General features: G+C 43.8%; 1 protein-coding gene across 2 annotated transcripts in view; it reads left to right on the top strand.

Annotated features, from left to right (window-relative positions):
- Positions 1-17,581, top strand: part of LOC147014622 (protocadherin-16-like) — a 42,081-nt gene extending 24,500 nt beyond the window's left edge. The window contains exons 9-19 of one of the 2 annotated variants that reach the window (XR_015050825.1): positions 453-668; positions 1,054-1,568; positions 2,937-3,297; positions 3,422-3,532; positions 3,851-4,059; positions 4,282-4,430; positions 6,063-6,193; positions 11,848-12,134; positions 12,211-12,358; positions 12,493-15,380; positions 16,747-17,581. Coding sequence is in view for 1 of the 2 variants with exons in the window: in XM_085852747.1 (XP_085708873.1) it covers positions 453-668; positions 1,054-1,568; positions 2,937-3,297; positions 3,422-3,532; positions 3,851-4,059; positions 4,282-4,430; positions 6,063-6,193; positions 11,848-12,134; positions 12,211-12,358; positions 12,493-15,170 (4,805 nt within the window). In the remaining variant the exon portion in view is untranslated. Of the gene's footprint in view, positions 1-452; positions 669-1,053; positions 1,569-2,936; positions 3,298-3,421; positions 3,533-3,850; positions 4,060-4,281; positions 4,431-6,062; positions 6,194-11,847; positions 12,135-12,210; positions 12,359-12,492 lie in introns of both variants that reach the window. The other variant, XM_085852747.1, reaches the window with a different exon arrangement.
- The last annotated feature ends 5,522 nt before the right edge of the window (positions 17,582-23,103 follow it).

Here is a 23,103-nt window from a genome sequence, read left to right as displayed (position 1 = left end):
TGAAGTGGAAACACCAACAGCAGGGTTGAGGGAAACTTGACCCTTGAGAAAACTTACACAAAGCTTAGCAGGTAAATAATTCCACAGTACATGCCATTACAAACCTGCCATCGATGTTCACTTCTGTACGACATCATGTTTCATTCAAGGGAACAAGGTGCACAGGAAATACCATGTGTCCTGCCACACCTGTGCCGCACTCCAACCCCAGCAGTGTCGGATAATTTAAAGCATGTCCCTTAAGAATAAACAAAAGATCCACAAAGGAAACTGGAAACAGATTTCGCCATCATGCCAGATTTTTCTTCGCTTTGTGCTTGGCTTGCATATCGAGTTCAACTGAGGTCGGTATATTCAATCCTATCAATACCTTTCCAAACTAGGGAGGGACAGGTGACACAGCACCTGGATGAAATTTTGCTGCTTTCACCGATATCCATTCTTTCCTTCAGTCCTAGTTACAGATAGCGGGTTGCCACCTCTCTCGGCGGTGGTCTTGGTGGGAGTCACGGTCATCGATGAAAACGACAACATACCAGAATTTCACATGGACCTCGCAGAGACTGACCTACGGATGATGGAAAATTTGCCGCCGACTCCTCTCCTCTCATTGATCGCCTGGGACCGAGACGCTGGTTCTAATGGTCACGTGACCTACCACATCACAGGTTTGACTTTTCCAATGGGATTCATTGTCTTTTAAGAGCTATACTGCATTGTCATAATTACCAGCATACAAGCACCGACGGACAACCAGGAGTCCATTTTGCTGCACATTAATTATTAGTGCTTGAAAGCTAGATGCAATTCAAATAATGGCTGCTTCCCAGATAAAACAAATTATGGCCGAAAAATTACCGCGTTAGATGTTTGTCCCTAATGTGCTTTTGTGTAAAGAAAGAAACTTTTATTCATGAGATGACGGGTTGTGTTATGGCAAACAAACCATTTTTATTGTCTGCCTCATTTAAAATACGATTTCATCATTACTTTTGGGGTTTTCTCAAACTCTTGCAGTTCAAGCATTTTCTAGTGGTGTTTTTACGCCATCAGGTGGAGATACAGCTGGGGACTTCTTCCTACATCCAGAGACGGGCGTCCTTTCCTCCGCCCGTCCCTTCGATCGAGAGGCCCTATCGTCGTACACACTGCACGTGGAGGCTATGGATGGAGGATCACCGCCGCTTTCTTCGACGATGCTTCTCACTGTCAAAGTCCTGGATCAGAATGACCATGCTCCAATTTTCCCACAAACCATGTATGCAGCCAACGTAGCAGAGGACGCTGAACCAGGCGGCGTCGTCGTCTCAGCGCAGGCTCGAGATGTGGACCAGGGGCCAGGTGGACAGCTAGTTTATTGGTTGGAAGGTGATGTCGGTGGAGACTTTTCAGTGGGTGTGAGGGATGGACAGGTGTGCACACGCCGTGCACTTGACCGTGAGCGGAGAGCTAGTTACACTTTTTGGCTCATGGTGTCGGATATTGGACCGCAAAGGGTATTATCGTCTTCAGCACGTGTCACCATATCAATCACCGATGTCAATGATAATCCTCCTCAATTTATAGAGGTGAGCAGGTGTGTGTGTGTGTGTGTGTGTGTGTGTGTGTGTGTGTGTGTGTGTGTGTGTGTGTGTGTGTGTGTGTGTGTGTGTGTGTGTGTGTGTGTGTGTGTGCGTGCGTGCGTGCGTGCGCGCGCGCGTGCGCACGCACTTGCTCAAATGTACACAACACGACATTTGAGTGATAAACCTTAAAAATAAGAGCTCCGGTTGAAATACCAACTTTTGGATGATTTGATCTTCAACGGAACAAGATCCTCATGGAAGAGATCCTAACTACTACTTTAACAGTCCCAATTACTCCCACAGTCTTGTGGATTCAGCAAGGAAAACTTTTTGACCCACGACTTTCATAAACTGGAGTAGACAGGAAAGCTGGCTCAGCGCCCCGTCGGAAGGATGGCGTAATCACTGATGCAACACTCAGCCTGCAAAGGACCAATGTTGCAGTTTATGGTTGGGTAGGGAATCAGATATAAAAACCCAATCAGATACAAAGTTCAGTGTGCTACGTTTGAGTCAACATTACAAAGTCATTTGCAAGCTTTTGATTTTCTCTAAATTAATTGATGTATCTTTCCCAAATCTTTAATGTGCATTTAACTTCTGTTATTCTATGGTATATTTTAATTAGCTTCGTTGTCTTTTTTTTAATTCTCAATGTAAACTCTTCATGAAGCATCTAACAGGATGGTGCAAAACTCAGATACAGGACTTACCTTTCAGGTGTCTAGCCTCGGTCGATTCCCTACCTGATTATAAATTGTTGGATTGATACTTCGTGGACAGCATGTTGCATCACAAACTGTGCCATCCCTCAGGGGGACATTCAGCTAGGTGTTCTGGTTTAAGCATTCGTTGAGGGACGTTAAAGATCCCACAGTGTCTTTTATGAAGACAAGGCGAGTTATTATTGGCACCCTGCTCAAATCACCTGCAGTCGAATGTCAGGTTTGGTCACATTCACCTGTGGATGTTGAATATCACATGGTACCTCTTGAAAAGAGTAAGCCATTGGGTGATGGATGGTACCCTGGCCAATTTCCAAATCCTTGCTTTGAGTGTAGGATCTATTTTGATAGTATCCTGGGTGGAGCAGTGACCTCTCCAGGGTACCCTCTTAGCTATGGAATGATCATGATTTTGTTATGGACACTCTGATGAACCTCAGATGTGTGTGGTAGCAATTATTGTTATTATTATTATTATTATTATTATTATTGTTATTATTATATTCTGATGATGACTTTACAACCAGTCTGCGTTAACCATTCAGTGACCAATTGAATGTCATTCATTTTTAATTTGCTCGAGTATATTGGAAGAGGGTTTGAGTGGCAGTTTTGTTTTGAGTTACAACTTGCTTTGCGTTCTCAGAATCCCATCATCCTGAATACATCACGGTTTACTCAGCCAGGACTCCTTCTCACCACCCTTCGTGCCCATGACCCAGACTTTGGTCCAAACGCCTCAATGCTCTACCGTTTTCAGCAGTTGCAACCAGATTCACAAGCTCTCTTTGCCTTGGACTCTCGTTCCGGAGAGGTCCGTGCAGGTCCTGGTCTTGTAGGGATTTCTACTTCACCCGTTGTCATTGGTGTGGAGGCAGCGGACCAGGGATGGCCTTCTCATACAACCTCTGCCCTCCTGATTCTCTTCATTACAGAGTCATCCCCACCTCCATTAAGCTTTGAGCAGCCGGTTATCCGCACAAGCGTGAGTGGTGGAGTTAGTTCAGGTGATGACAGTAATCGAGAATGCACATGACTAAATTTGAGAGTAAAATTACTTGGGGTGGGGGGGGGGGATTTATAATCTCTAGATAGTACTTAATTTCCCAATTCTTGGATTTCTTTTCGCAGGGACATTTGTCACAAGGGTTAAAGCCAAGCATCGCAGGCAATCTGAAACTCCTGCCTTTTCCATCTTCAGTGGCAATGAAGACAGTGCTTTCCAGATAGATGCCCAGACAGGTTTGAAAACACCTATTGTTTTTGCCATTTAATGTGATGAATCTAATTTGAATATCATTTATCAACACATTATGGAGATTTTTCTCAAAGACTCAAAGTGGACGATGATGTCATATGTGATACATGTCACCTTGATTATATAATAAAAGTTCAGGTTTGTTCCATTTGGTCTTAATTGTGATTCAAGGAACCAAATTTGAGAAGATGCCGCCCATACCTTTACAGCTGAGCATCCATTTTGTGCCTACATTCGGCCAGTTCCCTCATCATCCTGTGGCCCTTAAATGAAGTGCAACTTCCTTTTGTCATTTCCTGCAGGAGAGGTTCGGGTTTTGAATGCCAAAGCACTGGATTCCAAAAGAGTTGAGCAGAGATACCTGGTGCTATCGGCCCAGGCAGGCTCAGCTATAGCGTACTCAGGCTTGGAGGTAACGGTGAAAGGTGGAACTGGACATCCGCCATGGTTCCAGCACGAGACGTACATTGCGTTTGCCAAAGAGCAGAAGGAACCTGACTTTGTCACACAGGTAAAGCTTGACTCCATGAGAACGGATATTTTTGGAATTATTTAAGAATTCTGGATTGGCATGACATCACGAGGATGGTGCAAGCTTTGGGTTCAGTGAAAAAGCCTTTTGTCAGAAGGTTGGAGCTAAAATCTAATCATCGTGTCTGGTGTTGAAGTTCATATTTGGGTGCATGGTTTGTCTGTTTACTGGTTAATTAATTTTCTTTGATTTACAATTCAGGTGTGGGTTTTGGAGCCAGATAAAGGACCAGTGGGGGATCTACGATTCATTCTGAGGCCTGGTGGCCTGGGTTCTATTTTCTCTGTTGATCCTCATGGTCGAATTTGGACTCTAAGTAGCCTGGACCATGAGGTGCAGCCAATTTACAGGTAAATATGAGACCTCCTCCCACCCCACCCCACCCCACCCCACCCCCACCCTCTGCCCCTTTGCACCCCAGCCCTCACATATTTATTCAAGAGAACTGCAAAACAGCCTGAGGGTATTGGCAAGCCAATCACTGACTGAATTATTATATTAATAACAGTTTTGACCTTTATATGTGTCTTAAATTTGCAGTTGTAATGCAAACCATGCAAGCAGGGTGGCCGAGAGGTAAGCACATTTGCCTCTAAGTTGTCTAGCCTGGGTTTGAATCCAGACCAATTAAGCTATAAACTGTCATCCTGGTGTTTCACAGGCAGAGTGATTCATCAATGTGCATTCCATCTCTCAGATGGACGTTAAACCGAGTGTCCCATCTGCTGGCATTAGTTGGTGGATATTAAAGTTCCATGTTGTCTTTTATAAAGAGGAAGTAAGATATCGTTGGCACCATGACCAAGTTCCAAATTCCTGCCCGAACTACTGTGGGGAAGGCAATGGCAAACAACCCAGTATAACCCTTGCCAAGAAACTTCTTCAGCTGCACTGATGCTCTGTAACAACAGTATGGTACCATTCATAAGAAGGAGCACAAACCAACAGAGCCCTGCATTGTAGTCTTCAAAATTGGCTTATATCAAATAAAATGCATTAACTCAGTGTTCATAAAGTCAAATAGACGTGAAAAGTTATCTCTACAAAGCTCGGGGCTGCAATGATAGTTGTCGACCAGGAATGCTCCCAAATTGACAATCCTGGAACCAAACCACAGAGTGCATTATGAACTTAGCGACAGTACCAGTCACAAGGACTATCCTTTGAAAATATACAGTCGGATCTGTACGTTCACAATGCAAGCCAGACAGTCTTCTCTGAAGGACAGATAGCTCCAGACATCAGTCAGCATGTTGATGTTACATTGACCTTATTTTCTAGCTATGGTATCTCTCGGGAACATGTCACTCAGTTGTAGTAATTTCACACAACAATTATAATTCCCAAAATTAATCATCCAATTACACCAACAGCTGTGATCATTTGAATCACAAAAGACACAAATCGGGTACTGATTTGCGTGAACATCTTGGTAAACCAAGAAAGTCCATTCCATAATGAACATAACACGAGAATGGCACTCGGTAGGACACATACCTCCACCAGCAGGTTGAATAATTTACGTTTTGTATCCCACTGATAGGTTTGATCTGGATCTGAACTAAAATCGAATTAACTTGTTCTTGGCACCAACCTAACTCATCCACCAAGTCTTGTTCTAACTCGTCCATAACTATATGAGACATCATGCTATATATCGTTTTTGGTCCCATCTCTCAAGGGTGAAGAATCACTTTAAATCATTTTTATCTACTATCTGGATTCAGATCTTCACCAAAATCAAATCAATTCATCCTTGTCGCATGCCCATTCTGTGCACCAAGTTTTGTCCGAATCCGTCGATAACTTTATGAGACATCCTGCTCACAGGCATACAGACATACAGACAGGGGTGAAACCATCACCTCCATCCACCTTTGGTGGTCCAGGTAATAATGTGATTTTAACACTGTATCGATGATGACAAAGACAAGATGAAGAGTTTGATCAGATGTCCTTTACTTATGTTCCCTTTACCACAGTTTCGAGGTGGTGGCTATAAACCATGGTACACCATCATTGTCGGCCACAGCTACAGTGTCCGTATTTGTGGTTGACATGGATGATAACATTCCGACGCTCCAACCATTAGCACCCATCATCCTTCCAGAAGGTTTGTTATTATCGACACATTCCAATAGGCAGGCACACACCTAGTATCACATATCTATTTAACTTTTGAACAGCTTTGTCACATAATGTGAACTTTCCTTACTCAATTATGTACGTGGCTAAGTGCCTGTCTAATAGTAATAGCAGTTCTCACAAAACACAGCCAGTGTTATACCTTTCTATACAAGTTGTGATGTCTTGCAATTACATAGGGTCATACGTAGTACCTTAATTGCACGTTGACAATTCCATTTCCATCTTTGGGGTTCATCAGCTTTGAGTTAAGTTCTTACAGCCACTGAGGTTATTTACACGAGCAACTTTAATGAGCCAAACCCTACATGAGATCTGATGATATGCTCAACAAATTTCTATCATATGCCATGAGAAGTCAAAGGAGGTTTTTGTAAGGAAAGGATATGATAAGGGTAGCTGTAATAAGTGTACAAATGATCATGTTCTCTAGATTTGGTAATGCACTGAGATCAACTGGTTTTATATTATACATTCTGCCTTTCTTTGAATGATAAAAGTATAATTTTCAAAAATGATAAAAGTATACATTCCAATGAGGTGTAAAACTAGAAGTAGAAAGAGACCAGGGTGGTTGAGCAGTGACATAAGGAACGCTATTAAGGATAAGCAGAAGGCATTTATTGGGTTTAAAATAACAGGACTGGAGTTAGATTTGTATCACTATCGGAGTAAACAGAGGAAAGTTAAGAAAATAACTCGACAAGCCAAAAGAGAGTATGAGAATGACATGGCTAAGAATATTAAACAGAATAGCAAGGCTTTCTTTAAGTATATCAGGGGTAAAGAACAGGTTAGGACCAGTGTGGGTCCATTGAGGAATAGCACCGGGAGAGCGTTTTTTTGTGTGTTTTTTTAATATACCTTGTCGAGGCTCAAATCAGAGCGAACGCACAACGCACAACAAGGGGGAGCAGGAGGCAAGAGAGGTGGGAGAGGGAAGGACAAAGCAGTGGGGAACAGAGACATGAGGAGATCCGTGGAAGGGAGAGGGATGGGGTGGGGAACACGGGTATACAAGATGCACCATTACAGGGACTTTCAGGACATTACACGACTGGGAACTTTCGGGAAGGAAAGCAGGGAATTTGAAGGAGGTGAGTTTGGGGCGGAATAGCTGTTGGTAGAATAGATCGTGGTTTTGGATGGAGGAAGATAAAAGGTAGTGGTGAACAGCTGTTTTGAAGACCTGGAGGGAAGAATGGGATTGAAGAGAGTGTGGCAGTTTATTCCAAAGGTGGGAAAATAGAGAAATGAAAGCGTGAAGGTGAGCAGTGATTCGTGATATTGGTAGTTTTACCAGATGGGGGTGCTGGTGGACCTTGAGCGCCCTGCGCAAATATGGGTGGGGGGGGGGACATATTGCAGACAGAGCAGTGGTGGCAAGACCAGAGAGGAGTCGGTAGAAGACAGAAAGACCACCGACCTGGCTGCGGTGAGAGAGTAAGAGGCCCAAAGACTCAGCCTTACCACGGGAGACACCAATGAACCAAAATTCTTTGGTTTCCACAGCGTGAAAGTGAGAAAGCCGAGAAAGGCAGGAGCACCATCCCAGAGGGGAGAGCAGTACTCCATCAGGCTGTGGACGAAAGCTTTGTAAGTGGTCAGGAGCTCAGGTGGGCCGAGGAAGTATTTTGCATGATGGAGGATTCCCAGTCGGCGACTGGCTTTGGAGGCGAAGTTGGAAATGTGGCTTTCCCAGGAAAGATCATGGCAGATAGTGAGACTCAGAAGCTTGAATAAAAGGACTTCGTCCAGAGGATTGTTGAGAAAACACATGTGGGAGCGGGTGGGGGTTCCAAACGGTCCTTTCAGAGAGACACACTGAGAGTGTGAGATTTGTCAGGATTGAAAGACATGTTCCACGTGTTTGGACCAGTTTGTGATTTTATCCAGATCTGCAGTGAGCGAAGAAGCTGCTGCTTGCCAGTCTGAGGGATGACAGATGATACGGCAGAGGATGGAATCATCAGCAAAGAGATAAAGAGGATTTTCCAGAAAGTCTGAGAGATCATTGATGAAAACCAGAAAAAGAACAGGGCCCAGAACGCTACCTTGAGGAACTCCAGCCTGGACAGGAAGAAGGGAATGAGAGAACTCCATTTCAGGCCACACGTTGGCTGTGACAGGAGAGGAAGTCTGCGAGCCATGAGTGGGGAAAAACTTGGATACCACAGGAAGAGAGTTTAGTGAGCAGGGCAGGGTGCCAGACCGTGTCAAAAGCACGCGATATGTCTCGGGATACGGCTCTGATTTCATGGCTGGCATTGAAGACCTCCATCCATTGTTGGTCTGAAACCAAATTGATGATCGGAAATTAAGCCATTGTGGAAGAGGAAGGATTTAATGTCTGAATCGATGATGGATTCCATAACCTTGCTGATGATTGGGAGAAGGCTGATTGGTCTGTAGTTGCAGGGAGCTGTTTTTGCACTTTCTTTATGCAGAGCGGTGATGTTTGCTGATTTCCAAGCAGATGGAAGATGAGCGTGAGCAAATGAGAGGGTGAATATAACGGAGAGAGGGTGAGCAAGAGCATAGGAGCAGGTTTTTAGGACATGTGGGCTGATGCTGTCTGGACCAGTTGCAGAATCTGAGTCGAATCTGGTTAGTGAGGAAAGTGAGATGACAGGCTTATTAAACATTTATTTTACTTCAACTTTTACACCAGAACAGTCAGGAGAATTGCCAATAGCTGAGAGTATTTATCAAGGAGGTGAGGAGGGGTATTTACAGAAGATCCAGGTTGGAGATCTTCCAGACTGGAGGATTGGACAGTAGCAAATGTAACTCCATTATTTAAGAAAGGATCCAGAGAAGAATTTGGAAACTATAAACCTGTTAGTTGGACTTCATTTGTGGGGAAGTTGTTGGAGAAATTAATTTGGGACCAGATGAGAAACCATTTAAATAAATACAATCTAATTAAAGGTAGTCAGCATGGGTTTACCAAAGATAGTTCCTGTCTTACAAATCTTTTAGAGTTCTATGAAGCAGTGTCTGATTGGGTGGATGAGGGAAAGGCAGTTAACATAGTTTGTCCATTAGTATATATATATATATATATATATATATATATATATATATATATATATATATATATATATATATATATATATATATATAGACTTTAAGAAGGCATTTGATAAGGTACCACATCGGAGGTTGTTAGCCAAAGTGAAGACTTCTGGAATGGCTTGTCAAGTAGCTAATTGGATTGCAAATTGGATTAGTGATAGGAAGCAAAGAGTGGCTGAGAGTTGGAGAATGTCTTGCTGGGAGGATGTAAGTAGCGGGGTACCTCAGGGATCAGGACTAGGACCATTACTATTCATTATTTACATCAATGATTTGGATAGTGGGGTGAAGACTCGGCTTTCCAAATTTCAAATGACACAAATCTTGGAGGTAAGGTGGATAGCAGAGGGGGTGGTGATCAGATTCAGGAAGGTATTGATACTTGCATAGATTGGGAAAAAACATTGGCAGATGCAATTTAACCTGAGCAAGTGTAAGGTGTTCGGGATGCGAAAGAACAGTAAAAATAGAGATTACAGGATGCAAGGGGTAATTTTGGAGTGCGTCACACAGGAGAAGGATCTGGGGTCAGGTCAGGTATGGGAACATGCACCAGAGAGCGCGTCGCTGTGTCCACTTTCCGCCGGTACTCCAGGGGCCTCCGTCTGGCCATCCCCCAGGCAGATGCCTGGCCCATCCCCATCTCCTTGAGATGCCGATCAACCTGCTGCAACCATGAGGCATGTGGTCGGCCCATTGGCCTCCTCCACTCACGAGACTCCCTTGCTGAGAGAATCTGGTGAGCAGGATCAGCGTCAGAAAAACGAGCCACATGTTCATACAGCCGCAGCTGACGCTCACGGACTATGCAGGTAACAAATCTCATCTGAGTCTCTCTCAGCAACCGCTCATTGGACACAAAGTCCGACCAGCGATAGCCAAGGATTCTCCAAAGAGACCTGGTACCAAAGGAATTAAGTCTCCCTCTCAGATCTTTGGTCAGAGTCCAAATCTCACATCCATAGAGCAAGACTGGAAGCACCAAGGACCTGAAGACTCGGACTTTCGTCCTCCCGCGTGGGTATCGGCAGCGCCACACCCCATGATACAGTGAATCCATGACTCTCCAGGCCCTACCCAGATGTCTATTGACCTCTGACTCACAGCCTGCATAGACATGAATATCACTGCCAAGGATCTGTGGGTGGTAATAGATATAGGAGCTCAGCAGTCAGCACAGTGCCAGGCAGCTATAGGTAAAGCAAATAGGGTTTTAGGTTGTATTTGGAAGGGGATCATTTATAAATCAAAAGAGGTGGTGTTAACATTGTACAGGAATTTAGTGAGGGCCACATCTAGAATATTGTGTGCAGTTTTTGGCACCACAATTCAGGAAGAACATAGATGCCATGGAGTGTTCAGCGCAGGGCTACTAGATTGATTCCGGGCCTCGCTAGACTTAGCGATGAGGAGAGGCCAAAGAAGACAGGGCTTTATACGCTAGAAAGAAGGTGGTTACGAGGAGATATGATAGAGATGTTTAAGATAATGAAAGGTAAAGAGAAAATGAGTGCAGAAGAATTATTCAACAGAGTTTTGATAGTGATACGACCAGGGGCCATAGCCTGAGAGTAATGAAGAGGAAAGTTAAGACAGTCGTAAGGCAGGGGACTTTTACTCCGAGAGAAGTTAATGTATGGAATGGCCTCCCTGGAAAGGTAGTGGCAGCAGAAATAATAAAAAAAAATACAAAAACTATTTAAAAAAATAACCACAAAAACACTTTATTAAAAATAAATGAATAAATAAATAATTTCGCATTTTCTTCTTTGGATCTTGTGTTGATAAATTAGTGTGGTGTTGATGTGGCGCAGGCATGATGGGCTGAATGGCCTCCACCTGCGTCTGATTTCCTTGTAGTCTTTCTCACCAAAAGATAGTTACTCCATGCACATCAAGCGAAAAGTGAGGTTAAGCTATTGGTTCACTTCTGTCTGTCCGTCCGTCTGTCCAGAAACATCACTTTATGATTGAGAAACAACTTAATTTCAATTTAATGTTATATTTTGAACACAAATCGGAACATGAATCGGAAAACAAACCTGTAGTTTAACAGTACTTTGCCTCTGAATTTGTCGCCATTACACACTCGAAGAGAAGTTAAATAATTGTTTTTTTTACTCTGCCTGTCTCGCAGTCCAACAAAGTTGAAAATCATACCAAACAAGAAACTTCTTGTTTTTAAGGATGTCATAAATGACACAAAGAACAGGCATGAAGAACTAATGTAAGGTGTTAAATAAGGTGGTGTGGAAGACACTGCATCAACGCTGCTAAACTTCCGGATTTTATTCTTAATACGACCTTTAAAATCATTATTTTATTTCAATTGAATTATTTACTTAAACACTGCACAGGGTAAAGTTTCTCTGAACCCCCTAGTTCCTAAAGATTTGAATTGTAGACATTGCAAGTGCTTCATTTTAAGTTTAGAGCTTTGCATGACCACCCTGATTGATATTTATTAGTTGATGGATGGTTTGTGTGCTATCTTCATTCCATAATCACACCACCCACCACCCACATCCTTCCAAATCGACACAGACAGTTCTGTGGGAATGCTCGTGACAAGAGTATCTGCCACTGACGTGGATCTGGGTCCTCCTCTGATCTACTCCCTCGACATGGCGGGGATAAGAAAAAGGACCATGAACATTGCAAGCACGAACGGGGCCATTTTCCTGACAAGTTCGCTTGACTTTGAGTCCCAGCACGAGTTCCACGTCCTGGTGATGGCAAAGGATTCTCAGCATGTCACATCACACAATATGTCCATCTTCATCACGGACGTCAATGATAACCCACCATCATTCTCACAACCATCCTACGAGGTATAATGCAGTACCAGGGAGTGAAGTCAGTCAACTTGTAAGAGAAGGAAGGTAACAAGTATCTTTTGTTCAACAGGTAACCTTATCTGAGGAGAGTTCTAGCCATGCTGTCGTCTTGGTGGTGTCCGCTACAGATGAAGACCTGGGTGAAAATGGACAGCTTTCCTATTCTCTTTCCTCGTCAACCACCAATGGCAACAACTTCTATGTCCATCTGGACAATGGTACCCTTTACCACATGCCAATTATTCCATGCCGTACTGCAAATATAATGTAAATGATCTCGTGTAAAAAGATGACATATGATTTTAATCTGAAGATGGTGTCCTCTTATGCTAGTGATCACTTTCTTCACCAGGTACGTTGTTTGTGGAGAAAGCCCCAACTTACAACGCAAGTGCACCCCAGGTACAGCTGATGCTGACAGCGCATGATGCAGGAAGTCCCTCATTCTCGACATCGGTTCCCATTCTTGTGAATCTGTCACCAGGCTCGAAACACCACGTGCCCCAATGTGTTGATCGCAAAGAATATACCATGCTTGTACCTGAGGATACTCCGATGGGTGCCTCATTACTAGACATCCCAATGATCAACATCGGTGTGGACATCGAGCATTGGGACATTTTTGGGGGCTTGCTTGGTGCCACAAAAGATCTTTTTCATGTTGAAATTAAAGACAAAGTGAAGACGACACACGAAGACAGAGATGTAATGAGTGGGTATTCATATGTCGGTAGGCTCATACTGGTGGGCCGTCTAGACTTTGAGTCCCAGTCAACGTACAACTTTCAAATAGTAGTGTCAGACAGGTGGTCGAGGTGCAGCATGAGTACCGTGAGTGTGTTTTTGACAGTGATGGACAAGAACGACCAGCCACCAGAGTTTACAAAGTCAAAATACCAAGCAAAAATTGATGTTGGGTCTCCCTCAGGCACAGAGATAACCCGTGTAGTAGCACATGATGTGGACTCTCAGTCGCTGATAACATACACTATAATTTCTGGAAATCATGGTGGGCTGTTTGTGGTGCACCACGTGACAGGTGTGGTCCGTCTTGGACGCAGTTTGAAGGAGTCAAGAGACCATGTCATTACCATCTCTGCTACAGATGGGCCACATTGGGCCCTCACAACTCTCCATGTCTCTGTGGATGGCAGTGTAGACCACCGTAGCCTCATTCAGCCAGTGCGTAAGATGAGAGCCAGTGTTCGTGAGAATGCACCTCCTGATACTCCTGTGATTGTGCTCCAAGCTACCAGTTTACACTCTGATGACAAAAGTCCGATTTCTTATCACATTTTAGCCAATCGAAGGAGTGAGCAATCATCCATGAATGGAGCTGAGAAGTTTTCAGTAGATACATTTACAGGTGAGGTGCGGACTGTATGCTCATTTGACCAGGAGGAGACACCAGAATTGCAATTTCTAGTGGTGGCTCGGGACATTAATGGTGGAAAAACAACTGCCACAGTTATTGTGAAGGTTGAGGGTGAAGATGAGTTTCCTCCAGTTTTCTCACAGTCAACCTACCGTTTCTCAGTCCCCCCTGATGCCCCTGCTGGCTTTGAGTTGGGCAGAGTTAGTGCCTCAGATGCTGATGCTGGTCCCCACGGTGAGGTTCATTACCTACTGCACCAGCAATCCCCTTATTTTTCATTGGATGAAACCTCAGGAACAATATCGTTGAGCGTGGCAGCTGGCTCTAAGAAGGAAAGTGGTCAGCCCAAGAAAGAGACCAAAAATATTTTTTTGACAATAGAGGCACGTAGCCCTCTGCCAAAATCTCTGTCATCCAGCGTGACAACTCGCATCAATGTATCAGGCACTGCATTGGAGGCTATTTTGACAGCCCATAATGCACCTGGCCTGGCTGTTGGCCTCACAGTTGGTCTTGGCCTTTTGTTGCTTGTGCTGGTCACCTTGATCGTCGTTCTCCTTATTCGGAGAGCTAAAACTGGCTGGGGCAAGTACAATACTGAGAGGGACCGGAGTATGATGAGTATGATCACCCCAGGGACCGGAGAGCAGTGTAACACACCTGAACCCCTGTCGGCTCCTGCGTCTTGCCCGGCTTCGCACATGGACCTTACACACTACCCCATTGCTGCATTACTTCCAGGTAATGTGTTAGATCATTCTGCACACTCTCATTCAAGCGGGCGAGGCTCAGCAGAAGGAGATGCAGCAGCAGACGATGAGATTCGAATGATCATTGAGCGTCGGTCTGGATTCGCCACAAGGTTCGGGGGAGCAATGCCTGGTGTGGTACAAGACAGTTGTTCAAAAGCACTTGATATAGCTGAGCAAAGGGACAGTGGGTGCCTCTCAGATGGTTCACAAATGACAACACGATTGTCTGGTCTATCTCACGCACCAGTTATGTTACCTGTTTGTCCAGAGGATGAGTGTGTACCCTGCAGGAGATCTGACTCGATTCGAGACTTTATAATGCGCACACTTGAGCATGCAGACACACTCAACTCTCCCAGTGGAAACACTTTTTCATCCATTGGTTCATGCTCATCCACAGTTCATAAAGAACCACCAGTACAGAAAGAAATGACCCCAACACAGTCAACACTACTCTCACTTCTCGACCCCAATGATGACTCAGGTGGTCCATTTGACTGGGATCAAATACTAAGCTGGCAACCACAGTTTTGGCAGTTGGCTCAGCTTATGACAGAGATGGCACACCTGCCTGACGAATCAAAACCATGTCTCAAGTCCATACCACCAAGGGATCGCTTTTTACCACCACCAATCATCACGTCTGCAATCCCACCAGGAGCAAGAACCATTGCACCTCGTCCACTCCCCAGCTACCGGGTAGCAAACTTGGGCACTTTGTATTCACCCATTACAATGGAATCCCCACATGTTCCGTTGGCCATGTCTCCACGAATCACACCTGCCCTCTCTCCACTCACCACCCCATTACCTCCTATGTCCCCGATTGGTGTTGCCCTAGCTCCTGCAGAAGGAATCTTTAGCTGCCTGGAGAATGCTGATGAAGATAGTGGGCTCATGTGATTGAGGATAATATGTAAAGATTGGACCAAGAAGACAATTATAAAAATTTAGAAGAATGACTATTGTGAACTACAAAATGTTATTTGAGTGGTCGTTCAACCTTTAAAGAAGGTGAAAGTTGTAGAGACAGGTGTATTTACTATTCGAATTGCTTTGTGCATTACAGAATACTCAAGGAAAGGTCAAAATGTGTGCACGAAAATGGATAACGTGAGTGAACGATCGAACATGTATTTTCTTGTGAAACTTGATTGATGTTCCAGGACTTTAAAACTTCAATATCAAGTCTTATGGACAGTGCAGCAATATTTTGACCTCGTGACCTTGACCTTTGGTACGGTGACCAAGTTTCTTCCATTATGGATTTACCTCTTTTAGTTGTGTGAGGAGTCTGGATAAAGGAAACCAGTAGTTCCAGTAACCCGGAATAGTGGACTCGATGATGGCTAGAGTCAAATGGGCCACATGAGTCATTAGGTGGTCCATTTGACACAACCCATAGTGGTGACCAAAGTGTCCTGCACTTCAGGACACACTGATGTGAACCAATTCGGATTTGCACTTCCTGTGCGTGCATGGACCTACTTGGACGTGCTTTACCACGACAGGTAAAGGTGTACATTTAATCAAGTAACTTGGTTCCGAGGGTATTTTTCAGCTTTTCTACTGAAGTTTTTAACCCACCGCAGTTTCTCGAGCAAAGTGCCAATTGGTGTCTCTTCGTTTTCATTTCGATTTTCGCTTTGGAGAACAAGTTATTTTTTTAATGCCATACGTGTTCAGGACGGTATTATAAACGATCTGTCGATGCCCATCAAGCTCTTTATTTCCGGCATCACGCCATGGACTCACTTCATTGATGAACATACACGGTCATAAAGTTTTTTTTTCCAACTCACTGATCCTATGTACCTGCTATGAAGCCTGAGCTCCTCGGGATTGTCTTTTTGGAAAGAAATATTTAAATGGGTTTTGATCTTGTTTTTACTTTCAAAAGGCTGATGTACCTTTTTTCCATGTGAATAAAGTATTTCCAAATTTTTTTTAAAGATAGAAAAGTTATGGACAGTATTAAAGGGACCATTCTTGAAGAGAAGTGTCTTCTATTAGTGGGGCAGATAACAGCAATTTTTGAGAGGAATCGTGCAAATGATGATACAAGCTTCAAATTTGGCACATTTGTTCTCCAGGGGATTCTAATCAAATCTGCCTGATTGGTCATTTGAAAATCCAAATTTTGAAAAATTGGGATTTTCAAATGGCCAATCGGGCAGATTTGATCAGAAAGCCCTGCAGAACAGAAATGCCAAATTTGATGCTTGTATCATAATTTGCACGATTTTTCTACTATCTACTACACTATATAAAGATCTGGTATGTCTAGGTAATGACATCACTGACGGACCAAACTTAAAAACGAGTTGCATTTGATTTCGTCCAGTTATTTTTTTAAAGCTCTTAGAAGAGCACACATGCACCCATGACTTGATTTCAGACAAACACTGCCGTTGATCCAGTGTGTTCCGGAAGTAATTTCCGGCGGCGCCATCTTGTGACGTCGTTTTTCTTTCTGCAGTTTGTGGGGATGCTTTTAGCGAGATATTGCTGCACCACTCTTGCCTCCATGGAATGTGCCAACCTACGGGGTTTGCCCATGCCCTATCCTCTAAGTGCTGAGCGTCAAGTGAGGAGACAGCCTTTGCTATGACTCCGCCGGGGTCACATTCGAACCACTGACCTCCAAAACTCAGATGCTCCAACGACAGCACCTGCATTGTCTCTGGTTCAACAGAGTTTAACACTAAACTGAGACCGTCAACTTGTTTTTGTGCAGCAAGCTTCTTACTGCAGCTTCAAGCATGCTTTGCATTCTTACATCTGTTGTCATACAATAACTTTCGAATATACAATACTCATTTTACAATTTCATTCGGTCCTGGGACAAATGGTTGATGTAAAACCAATTCTGATTGATTTAATAATGCCAAATATGGTGATCCACAACATAATCACCCCTTATAATAACTGGTTTAATTCCGGCATGCAGGTAGTTTTACTGGGATGTCCACGGATGATGTTAAAACTTGTTTTGCTCCGAAAGCTGCAACGTAATAGGGTCATTTGTAAAATATGTTGTTGGCTTTGAGTCAATGCTACATTAGAAGTCTTGTAGCATGTGACGTGATGCTTTGCAAAGTGATGTGTTAAAAACCCCATTAAATAACTTTTTTTTTTTAAAAGTTGTGTCATTTGTTATTGGGACCAGCATTATGTGGACAATTCGTGAACTCATTCCCAATACCAAACCTCCAGGCTTTTGTCTGGAGTGGGTTCGCAAATGGAACTTGCAATGTAGTGCTTCCAGAGATACGGAAACTCGGTACTCTTTCAATAAATTGCATCCATATGTCTCCAGCCTGGTGTGATTTGCAGCACACAGCCCCACGTGACCTCGTTCTTCGACTCATAGCGTGTTGTAGACCTCATGGGACATTATGTGTACATAGCTTTAGGGGGGGTTAAAAACTACCCATATTCTCATTACTATTTGCTCTAAAACTCCATTACATTAATTTAAAGTAACATTTTATTAAACCGAAATAACAAAATCCTCTGAGGGACATCTATCTATTACGTATATGGAAACGACGAGGAATTCCACCACATCTGCTGCTCTTTATATGTCCATTCCATCCTCTCCCCTCCTCCCTCCACTCAAACTTCTTTCCTTTCTCTCCCCACTTCTTCATCACTCACCTCCCTCCTTTCCCTCTTCTATCATTATTCCTTATCTTGCTTTTCTCGATTTGTCTCAAATCCTTCTTTTTCCCATTTGAAGTACTACCCCTTCCTCTCAATCCCAAACTTATAGAATATAGATGACTCAACAGAACATAAATATTCAATTCTGAAGATGTTCAACAATAAAACAGCAAGAAATTAGAGGCACCAATATGCAAATGATGATATTAATTAATGTACATTCAGTACTCCATCTAAGGATAGAGAGGATGTGATCAACGAGGTGTGGATGTTTATGCTAATTAGAGGATATTTTAATCAGAATTGGAAGAAAACAACGGCATGACATTTGAGGTAACGTTTCACACCTGGGAAGGTCATGTATCCAACCAAGAACCCCTTTTCATTTATTTATTTATTGTCAGCAGAGTCGAGGCTCGTGGAAGAGCCAGAACACAGAACAGATCAGGACAGAACATAACAAAAGGAAGAGCATAAAGAGAAGGGGGAAATGCCAACAGCAGGGCCGAGGGACAAAATAGACAGAGATGGATAAACAAAGGATGCAGGCAACGATTAGGGGTAGGGGAGAACACAAGGGGTGGACAAGATAGATACAGAAGCAAAATTTGTGGGGAGGGGAAAATGTGGGGGTGGTTTCACAGGTGTAGAGAAGGTCATGATTTTGAATGGAAGATGATCTGAGATGGTGGTGAACAGCTGTCGTGAAGATCTAGAGGGAAGAATGAGATTGAAGAGAATGTGGAAGTTGGTTTCACAAGTGGGGACGAGGAACAAATGAGTGAAGGTGAGCAGTGATTGAGCAACAAGAAGATGAGCAAGATGTGAGGCAGGGAGTCCTCCCAGAGGGGAGAGCAATACTACATCAAGCTGATAATGAAGGCCCTGTAGGTGGATAGGAGCTCAGGTGTGCCAAGGAATACACACACTCTCATGTGCAGCCTTGTGGCTGCTGGTTACTTCGGTAGTTAGGGACACGGCTATACCACCAATGCAGTGCCCCTATTATCAGTACACTGGTGCTCATTTCGCCGACCTCGGAAGGATGACAGGATGAGTCAACCCTACATGGTGTTATTTCAGAAGCTGACGGGGCTCAAACTGAGGACGCGAAGATCCCAAGCCAGCCACCCTCGCCACTCAGCCAACACCAAGCTTTGCCAAGGAATGACTTTGTATGACGGTGGATGCCCAGTATGCGGCTGGCGTTGGAGGCCAACTTTGAAATGTGACTTGCTCAAGAAAGATCATGGCTGACAATGAGACCCAAGAGTTTGAGTTGATTTTTGACCACACCCCTCCTCGAGCCTCTGCAGACATGTCTGGCACACATGTGTTGACATTCTCATGTCGGTTTCATGTTTGTCAAACACGAAATATTGACATGACCAAACATGTGATGTGTTTGTTTTCATTTCTCATTTCACATATCTGTAAATGATGCACAATAACTTTTTTCATTTTGTATATATAATTACACACAAATACATACATATATATATATATATATATATATATATATATATATATATATATATATATATATATATATATAATGTATACATTGAAAACTGATATGTGACATAACCTGAAAGACGACGGCCATGACGTGATTGCAATTACCAACTCCATTAGGAATGGAACTTGATTTTGGTCTAAACTTTTATCATGTTTACATGATTTGCTCAGCCTGGACGGCCCACGCACACACAACACTTAAGTAGTGGTGGGTTGTGATGCAGGGTATATGGGCAGATATTGTGGGGTTTTTTGATAACTCCATATTTATTACGTACATATACGTGCGTATGCATTCATTGGAGTGGAGGGGAGAATGAATGAGACAGAGAGTGAATTTGGAGAACATTTGACTTAGGGGAGGGAATATAAATGTGTATGCAGATGGAGCATACGAAGAGAAGAGGATCAGGAGGAGGATCAAAAATCCTGCCATATTTGCTTACACAAAAAATAGATGGCTTGTTACATGGCTTCACCAAACTAAATAGGTAGTTTAGCCAGACTCGGTGGTGTAATGGTTAAAGCGTCCGCTCCGAGTCTGGGACAAACAACCATAGGTTGGCAACCATTGAGCATGTCTGATGGACCTAGTAGCCTCATGTTTCTTGTATTTGCGTCCTTTGTAAACCTTCCTAAAGCACTGAACCTCAGCGATGTGACAGTTATGGTTTGAGTTAAACTGGTGTAATTGAATACCATAGTATTTCAGGCTCATGTTTTTCCAGGTGACAATATTCATACAAAACCTCATGGAACATTCCGATCATAATCATTAATCCATCCCATCGATATAAAAATAGGACCACACATCCTAAAGCTCACCTGGATCAAGAGCAACAGTCACTCAAATCCCCCACAGAACCCTCAGACCTTGATTTTTTTAATGCCATGAACAAACTTTGGTACATCATGAGTGATGAAGGTTGTGGTCAAGTTTCATTGAAATTGTGTGTGTAGTTTTGGAGAAGAGAGCAAATACCTATTTTAGGGGGCTCAACCCCCTTGCAGACCCAGTTAGACCCTGACGTTTTTTATGCCGTGAACAAACTTTGGTACATCATGGATGTTGAAAGTTGTGGTCAAGTTTTATCAAAATTGTATGTGTAGTTTCGGAGAAGAGAGCAAATCCCTATTTTGGGGGGGGGGGGTCAAACCATCCCCCACCCCCCCCATAGACCCCATCAATGAACGTATATTTTGATGCAGTCGATACAATTTGGTACATCATGGGTGATGAAGGTTTGGGTCAAGTTTCATCGAAATCGTGTGTTTGGTTCAAGCGATAATGACTGAAGTGTTTACAGACTCACTCACTCACGCACTCACTCACTCACTCACTCACTCACTGACTCACTCACTCACTGACTCACTCACTCACTAACTCACTCACTCACTGACTCACTGACTCACTGACTCACTCACTCACTGACTCACTGACTCACTCACTCATGCACTCACTCACTCACGCACTCACTCACTCACGCACTCACTCACGCACTCACTCACGCACTCACTCACTCACTCACTCACTCACGCACTCACTCACTCACTCACGCACTCACTCACTCACGCACTCACGCACTCACTGACTCACTCACTCACTCACTGACTCACTGACTCACTCACTCACTCACTCACTGACTCACTCACTCACTCACTCAATGACTCACTGACTCACTCACTCATGCACTCACTCACTCACTCACACACTCACTCACGCACTCACTCACGCACTCACTCACTCACTCACTCACGCACTCACTCACGCACTCACTCACTCACTCACTCACTCACCTGTGGACACTCACTGCTCGTTCGCCGCATAAGCTCACCAGACTAAAGTCCAGGTGAGCTCATACGCTTGGTCAGTCCATCCGTCCATCCGGTAAAATGTCGCAAAATAACAGATTCTTGTGTTTTGCCAATTATACGAGATTGTGAATTAAACGATCTCGTCGTCGTTTAATTTCTTCTGCCACCAAAGGTCGACGGAGGTTATGTTTTCACCATTGTTTTTAAGGATGTCATGGAGGCCACAAACGACAAGCACAAATAACTATAATGTAACGTGTTCAACAACAAGGTGGTGGGAAAGACCCTGCATCAACGGCAGTAAACTTCCAGAATTTTTTTTTTAATACGACCTTTACCATCTTTATTTATTTCAATTCAATTGTACTAGTGCGTGCCCGACGTGCATGGCCGTACGTGCAAAAAAACAACAACAACAACAACAACAACAACAAAAAACTTTCAAACTGCGTGCCAGAAACAACTACACAGGCCGTTCCTTCGCTCTTGTAAACGACGACTGGATTGGGGCATTGTGTTTATCGATAAATGTGCATAACAAATCAAGAAATTATTATATTACAGTAAGTCATCACTATCCGGAAGTCGGTACGTTGTAACCCGTAATGGGGAACGCGGCTGAGGATCTCTTCCCCAACGGCCACGCCTACGCAGCAACGTGTCCTGTCATAGGTTTGGTAAATAAATGGACATAAATTGGGGACCACTTGTCCGATTAATATCAAACCTTGAAAAGGTACATCCTCAGGTCCACAACAATATACCAGGCAAGTTTCAATTAGATCGGACCAGTGGTTGTAGAGAAACAGCGGTCACAGACACAAAGACACACAGACACACAGACACACACACACACACACACACACACACACACACACACACACACACACACACACACACACACGCACACACACGCACGCACGCACACACACACACACACACACACACTCACCCACACACTCACTCACGCACTCACTCACTCACTCACTCACTCACTCACTCACGCACTCACTCACTCACTCACTCACTCACTCACTCACTCACTCACTCACTGACTCACTCACGCACTCACTCACTCACTGACTCACTCACTCACTCACTGACTCACTCACTCACTGACTCACTCACTCACTCACTCACTGACTCACTCACTCACTCACTCAATGACTCACTGACTCACTCACTCATGCACTCACTCACTCACTCACACACTCACTCACGCACTCACTCACGCACTCACTCACGCACTCACTCACGCACTCACTCACTCACGCACTCACTCACGCACTCACTCACTCACTCACTCACCTGTGGACACTCACTGCTCGTTCGCCGCATAAGCTCACCAGACTAAAGTCCAGGTGAGCTCATACGCTTGGTCAGTCCATCCGTCCATCCGGTAAAATGTCGCAAAATAACAGATTCTCGTGTTTTGCCAATTATACGAGATTGTGAATTAAACGATCTCGTCGTCGTTTAATTTCTTCTGCCACCAAAGGTCGACGGAGGTTATGTTTTCACCATTGTTTTTAAGGATGTCATGGAGGACACAAACGACAAGCACAAATAACTATAATGTAACGTGTTCAACAACAAGGTGGTGGGAAAGACCCTGCATCAACGGCAGTAAACTTCCAGAATTTTTTTTTAATACGACCTTTACCATCTTTATTTATTTCAATTTAATTGTACTAGTGCGTGCCCGACGTGCATGGCCGTACGTGCAAAAAAAAAAAAAAAAACAACAACAACAACAACAACAACAACAACAAAAAACTTTCAAACCGCGTGCCAGAAACAACTACACAGGCCGTTCCTTCGCTCTTGTAAACGACGA

The sequence above is a fragment of the Eptatretus burgeri genome, chromosome 13, assembly GCF_056783735.1.
Source record: "Eptatretus burgeri isolate ZD-2024b chromosome 13, Ebu_testis_v1, whole genome shotgun sequence".
Classification (NCBI taxonomy): domain Eukaryota; kingdom Metazoa; phylum Chordata; class Myxini; order Myxiniformes; family Myxinidae; genus Eptatretus; species Eptatretus burgeri.
The sequence above is the reverse complement of the archived record's forward strand: the minus strand, read 5'-3'. Positions and strand labels throughout refer to the sequence as shown.